The sequence below is a fragment of the Condylura cristata genome, unplaced genomic scaffold (assembly GCF_000260355.1).
Source record: "Condylura cristata isolate star-nosed mole 26May11 unplaced genomic scaffold, ConCri1.0 scaffold00009, whole genome shotgun sequence".
Classification (NCBI taxonomy): domain Eukaryota; kingdom Metazoa; phylum Chordata; class Mammalia; order Eulipotyphla; family Talpidae; genus Condylura; species Condylura cristata.
The window spans coordinates 12373523-12380646 of record NW_004567110.1 but is presented as its reverse complement, the minus strand read 5'-3'; the positions used below and the strand labels follow the sequence as shown (position 1 = coordinate 12380646).

General features: G+C 40.1%; 1 protein-coding gene across 1 annotated transcript in view; it reads right to left on the bottom strand.

The window, feature by feature from the left end:
- Positions 1-243: 243 nt before the first annotated feature.
- Positions 244-7124, bottom strand: part of LOC101634302 (solute carrier family 22 member 11-like) — a 33346-nt gene continuing 26465 nt past the window's right edge. Inside the window, 1 exon segment of the mRNA XM_004679994.1 lies at positions 244-553. Within this exon segment, the coding sequence (XP_004680051.1) occupies positions 244-553 (310 nt within the window).

Below are 7124 nucleotides of genomic sequence, written 5' to 3'. Positions count from 1 at the left end.
TGGCTTGGCGGACCTGGGCCTCTGCTGTCCTGCCTGTTGCTCCCCTCAGCAGTGTACTTCGTCGATCTGCCTGTTCTGCTCCCCACTCTCTCTCTGGTGAATGATCTCAACCTCCAGCCCCTCCACTACCATCTGTAGCCTGTGCCACACAGTTCTAACATGCATAAATACATAAATCTTTAGGGAAAAAAATCAAAATACCACTGGGAGGGAAGCAGTGAGTTGAGGGGGACAGTGGGTTTATTAACTCTTTGGGAAGCTGGTTGGAGAACTTGCAAATCCAGAAAACCGATAAGGTGAGACATGAGGAAGCCAGCTAAACACCCAAAGAATCACACGAAAATCTGCCGTTGGGTTGTTGCCAAAGTTGCCAGGAAGTTGGGTGGAAAACCCAGAGAAAATGCTCAGATGTTGCACTTGGGAAGCAGGAAGGGCCTCAGCGAAAGTCTCCACTGTGGAAGAGAAAATATTATACTGCCATGAGGATGCAGCTGGGGATGCAGCTCTCGATGGGAGACTTCTGTCAGGATGCTGCTGAGCTTCCCGGAACCACCTGCCCGTAGAACCTGCAGACAACACAGGTGGCTCTTTGACTGCTCCTCAGAGCCACCCTTGGCTCCTTGACTGCTCCTCAGAGCCACCCTCACCAGCTCAGCTCCCCACAAGAGAGTGTTACCACCCATTCTCATGGAGTGTCCCTCCAGTGCCATCTGCTGTTGACATTGTTTTTAAGTCCCAGTATCACAACCACAATAACTTAATGAACCTGGAGCTGAGAGATAATTAATTAATAAATGATCCAATCCAACCACTGGATTCAATCTCAAGAGCAGAATGAAAGCAACTCAACTCTCATCTTTCGGGAGCCTGTGTCCAGGACCATTTAAGGAGCAAGTGCTGTACCAGTCAAGGTCCAGTCAGGAGACAGAAATCATGAACTATTTCCAAGGAGTTAACTTCTAGAGAGAATAAAAGCAAACTCTGAAGAGCCATCCTCTGCTGAGATAGAATTTTCCAGGAAGAGGATGATCGTTGAAGGAGATAATCCTTCCCACACTGCAGTGCAGATTTCAGGAAAGTATGCACCACGGTTGGTAAGCTGATGCAGGTGGTTGAGAGAGCAAGAGAGGGCTGGCAAGTTAGAAACTACTCCCTGGAGCACTCACAAGTCGAGGATGGTGAGCCAAGAGAGGCAGGCAGTGATTTTTTTCCTAAAAACAAAGCAGCCCTGAGATGAATTGGCAGGAAATTCAGCGGTTGTCAATCTGTCAGGTGGGTTTGATGTTGCTCTGGCAGGAACCTTACTGGGCACCATCTGGACTCATGGGAAAGACACTGAGAAGAAGCTGGCAGAGGGGAGGGTGCTGTGAAATGCAGGGAAACTGTCTGGGGTGCCTGCAGTTGGATGGGCAGGGAGCCTCGTGAGTGCCATGAAGCTCTCAGTAACGGAAACTCAGAGAGCAGCCTGGCAGGGTCCACACACCAGCTCCTCTCCACTGGAGCAAAAGGAAGCAAAGCACCCCTGACCAGTAAATGTACTCCTTCCTCCTCCAGTGTCCTTCAAGGAAAAATGAAAAATATCCAGGTATCACAAAGAACAGGAAGGGAGACTTGGAGCTGAAGAGCAATGAATCAGTGACGAATGCTGGATCTCTCGGCCAGATCTTCCCCATGCTCCTTCCTTTAAGCCTTTGGACTCCAGACAGATTCCTGCCCTGCTCTACACAGGCACAGAGGCCTGCTCTTCTTCCTTCCCCTGAAGTGGGTCATCATCATCCTACCGAGGGTGTGAGGTTAGCAGCTCCTCCATCTGCTTCAGGGGCAAGGCCTTCCTAGGCCTGCCCCACTGAGACTGCTCAGTTCTCCACCTTGCCCCCAGCTTTTTCTGGGGACACTCAATGAAATGGGTGAAAAGAGCACGCTTGTGGGCTGCTCTCCCCTCTGTCCATGAGGATCAGGTGTGTTAGGCTCACACTTGTCCACAGCAGCCCAGGGGTTGTTAAGCACTGGGGCTCAAGTCTCCCTACTGTCTGGAATGCCATCCAGAATCCAGCTACTGCTCTGGGTAAGTAAGTACTTTTGTCCAGCCCCTCGTTAGCAGATCATCCATGTTGGGTGATCGGTTTCAGTGTGACCTCGGTTCTCTAATGAATTCAAGAAAAGTTGTGATTTTTACAGACTCTATGTGTATATATGTGTCTATGTGAAGTTGGAAGGAGTGTCCTAACTTTTTATTTTTAAGTGGAGACACCTTCCCATAATTACATGTTCAAGGGTAAGCAAAAAAACTAGACACAAGTAATGTTTAAAACAAACAAAAGAAAAGTAAAACATTTCTTAACCTTCCAGACGGGAAGTTTTTTGGATCACCATGATTGCCTTCATTCAGGTTCCTACTAGTTATTTAATATCCCAGTGAAATGCTGAAATAATATCCCAGCTAAATATTTTTAAAAGTTTAAATATTAAACTTTTAAGTTTAATACAACAGGTTTATGTTTAATAAAGATTTGACTAAACCAGAACCATGAGACTCTTTAAATTTCTTTTTTTCCGTAATCTTGTTTGAAATTGGCACCTATATCATTGGGTTAATTTATTTATTTTTAATTCAGTTATATTTATATTCATGTATTCATACACCCACATGTTTACACTCACATGCCCTATACTATATAACAGTATTACATATTAAAATTACAGAAAATCAATGAGAAAAGCATATAAAAATATCTACAGTGTATAGTCATTTAAAGAACTGAATCTCTTTTAAGGATTTTTTTTTATGCAATCTTTCACTTTTATCCTATTTTTCAAGGTATCTTCTGCTCAGTCATGGGTTCTTCATATTCTTTACTCATCAAAAACTTGGCAGGCAATTTGTATTATAAAATACAATAAACCTTGCTTTCCTTTAAAAGTTTCAGAATGGTTTGAATTATTCTACAATTTAGCACCATAATAAAAGAATAATCGTAAATTTTAATTCTCCATTGCTTTAAGTATAGTCAGATCTTCCAACATTTCTCATCTTAAATGATATCTCCTAACTGGCCTCCATCATCCATTGTTAACGCTCCAGTTGATTTTTTCCCTGTGTCCTCTCCAACAATCACATAAAGAAAATGCAAACGTAAACCTCTTTAAACTTCTTCACAGCAATTGGTCCTGGTTTCAAATTTCCCTAAATGAACTGATTTTACAATCCACGCTCATCCTTATTCTTTTCATGCATTGACACTTCTATTTTTTATATTTGTTCCAAAGTGGTATTATCTTTCCTGAGTAAGGGTGTATATATGAGCTGTTCTTTCTGACAATTACTCTTTCCTCAGCCAACAATCAATAGTTATCTCCACTTTCCATATAATCATCGTTTTCTTCTCAAACTCAGCAGAGGGCTTGAATAACAACAAAAGTATCTGTTCATTCCCTGTCACGTGACCATAGCCCTGCACGATCATCTCCGACCTTCTGCCTCCTAGTATGTGTGCATTGAGTTATCCAACTAGATTCTAAGCTAAGGCTTAGCTTATTACAATATTGTCTTTAAAATTGCCAACTCTTAAATTATGAACAGAGAATCTGATACATGAAGGGAATCAAACTTAAAGATGTTAAAAAACCAAAAAATTCTTATCCAACAAATTTCTGCCCTTCCTTCTCTAATACATTTTAATCTATTTATTAAGTATTTAAATGTTTTGATGTTTCCTATGTTTTTCATTGTGTGACTTTGTGTAAGGTTCTTAACTGCTCAAATTATTTTCTCAGTTTATTTTCAACAATTATATTTGGTCTCTTATGATGGGTTATTTAATTGGCAGAGGAGCTCACTTCAGAAATTAAAAATACACAAATAGATCCTCCCTGGTGGCTCAACAGGTTGGAACACAGCACCACAAGCTGGTCACAGCCACTTCAGTGGGACTTGATCCCAGCCCCGGAGGTGACCCACATGGCGCGGCAGACCTCACCTGTCCCGCCCGCTGCTCCCCTCAGCAGTGTACTTAGTTGATCTGCCTGTTCTGCTCCCTGCTCTGTCTCTGGTGAATCCTCTCACAGCTCCTGCACCCCTGGCCTGTACCCCAGTTCTGTGAACATAAATAAATAAATCTTTAAAAAAAATGAAGTGATCTAATATTTAAAAAAAAATACACAAATGGTATTTTCTAAAGGATTAAGTAATTGACTGCTAAATAGTCAAATACTGTTGAATTATACAAAAACAGAAAAAAAGGCTTAACTAAAATATTAAGTTTTTCTCTATCTGTTAGCAGGTGAGAATGTCTGAGCCATTATGGAATTATAGACAAAGAAACATTTTTTAAAAGGCAGACTTATATGGGAAGGTTTTCTGTAGGACGTGAGGAATAAAGAAGTTAAGGATCGATTTAATTTCAGATAGCAAATCGCATCTCAATAAAAGTAAAAAAGTTGGCGTACTTATGGTAGAAAAATGATGCAAATAAATTAGAATCAGAAATGTCTGTGAGTTTATGATGGGACATATAAAACTCACAGTAATGTACAGGGAATTACTATCTATTATGCATTATCTTCTAAGAGTGGGTAACATAAAACTGTAAAGCACAGTAGATTTTTGAAGGAAGGTGTAAGTAGAATAAGTAGAAATAGGAACTACTTCAAAGTCAAAATTCACACTTTATTGCAGAGGTATGTTTTTAGCCCATTGGATAGTAGAAAAGTTCTCTGGCATTTTTCCAGGCTCCTGCTGGGCCAAAACCAGTGGACCAAAGATGATGGGTAGGAAATCTTGAACCAGGATTGGCAAGCAGAAAATTTTCTCACTGGGGTGCCAGCTGACTGCAGCTGTCTAGCAAGAGATCACTTTTTGATAGACAGACAAAATTTGGAAACACCCTTGACTTGTGTAGTTTAACATTATCGGAAACCAGGTGTACACCAATATTTACCTACTCATGTATGTAAGAAGCCAACTGCAGTTGAAGCTACTCATCTTGCTGGGAAGCCACTGGAGAACATATAGGAGAAACCTACAAAGTTGTGTTTGGGGGATATTGCTGAAGTTCCAACCCCTTCAAAGACAAGAGAAGCAATGACCATAAAAATTTACTAATAAACCACTCATGGGGTATTTTTACTCCATTCACCTCCAAGAACCCCATTGAGTTACAGTGACTTCCCAGCAAAACCACTCATGGGAGATGCAGCTAAGTCAACATGGTAGAATTAGTTATCTAACCCAGGTTTTCTGTTTTTGCCATTCTTGAGTAACAGTATTGGCTTTGGAACATGCCAGGTAATCAGAATATTGAGAGACAGAACATTAAATTTTCCTGGTAAACTAAACAGCCAAGATTTAATCTCATTTGTGGTTTAAACCATTGAGAGCACTTTATCACTAGTTACAAACAGCTGCTCATGTAAATTTTTTATCCAGTTTTAGAAAGTACCAGAAATTTAATTTTTTTACACATAGAGATAAAAATATTATTTAAGATTTATTTATTTATACATACAGAACTGGGTACAGGCCAGAGGTGTGGGGGGTGAGAAGATTCACCAGTGACAGAGTGGGGAGCAAAACAGGCAGATTGACTGAAATATACTGCTGAGGGGAGCAGCCAGCGAGACAGGAGAAGTCTGCTGCACCCTGAGGGTCGGCTCCCTGCCCACTGGGGATAAACTTCCGTGCTGCGGTGGCTGGCATAGCTTGAAAGTGCTGTATCTTTAACCCCTAGCCAGTAGGGAGGCCTCAACATATGTCTTAATGAGTTAAGGGCTAATGTGCCTGCTTGAGAAGAAATATTTAGAACTAGGCTTTTTATAGTTCAGAATTTTTATAATAATAATTATGTGGGCTAAAGGAGGCATTGAATTGTTTTAAAGCTTGGTTTACTAAACGTGATGATTAGAAAAAATTTAAGTGTAATCATTAGTTGTAATTAGTTATTTCTTGATGATAAAATCCTAAAACTACCTAAGTAAATGAAAGATCATGTAAGAATTTGCACAAATTTTGTCCATATTTTTCATCTAAGTTATATTTACTAATGTCTTTGCTACAAGCACTATTATTTTTGAATGTGTAAGTATACTATTTATCACATAACTTATAAAAAACATATTTGGTAGTTTGCCAATGCATTCAAATATATGTGTTAGCATCTGTATTTCATCTTTTAATTTTTTTAATTTTTTTTTAAGATTTTATTTGTACATACAGAACTGGGGTACAGGCCAGAGGATCAGGGGCGGTGAGAGGCTTCACCAGAGACAGAGTAGGGAGCAGAACAGGCAGATCTATGAAGTACACTGCTGAGGGGAACAGCGGGCGGGTCAGGAGAGGTCTGCCACGCCATGTGGTCACCTCCGGGGCCGGCGGGAATCGAACTCATGCGGAAGTGGCTTTAGCTTCTCAGTGCAGTGCTTTAACCCGCTGCGCCACCAGGGAGGGCCTATATTTCATCTTTTATAAATCTGGTTATAACACAGTAACTGGTCACCAAGTTGCCATTTACATCTGCCTTAGAGGATAAGATTATTTACCTAAAAGTCCAGTATGTCTTAATTTAAAACCATGGCTGATCTATCAGATGTGACAGCCACATATAGCCCTCAGGACTGCCTTGAAGTTGACTGTGTTGTGTTTTTGACGCTTCCCTATCAGTGTGAGTCCTTCCTTACTTCTTGATGGACAGATGTCTCAATTTCACCTCTTGTCTGCCGTTACCTATTTCTGCAATCATTCATTTCTTTACTTGGTCCTGATTCTTTATAATAAGGACTGAAGTTTAGAAACAAAAAACTATGAGTTGTTCTTTTTGTTCCTGGGGTGTTAATAATTATAAGATAGTTTAATGGACAAAGCCAGGAAATAGATATAACACCCACATACTTATTTTCTCATTATTTGATAATAAAAGTCATCTTCAATAATTTCAGCTTGTTTGTTCAAGTCTAAATTATACCACAGTAATTTTTCAATTGTCACTAAAGTCCATTAACACAACAAACTGAACTTCTTAAGGACATAACTCACAGTATCTCTTCAGAGTATTCTCATTAAAGTTCGCTTAAATGCATTCCTTTTCTTTCTTCTTCCCCTTTTGTGGTAAAATTTATATATGATAGCAGTT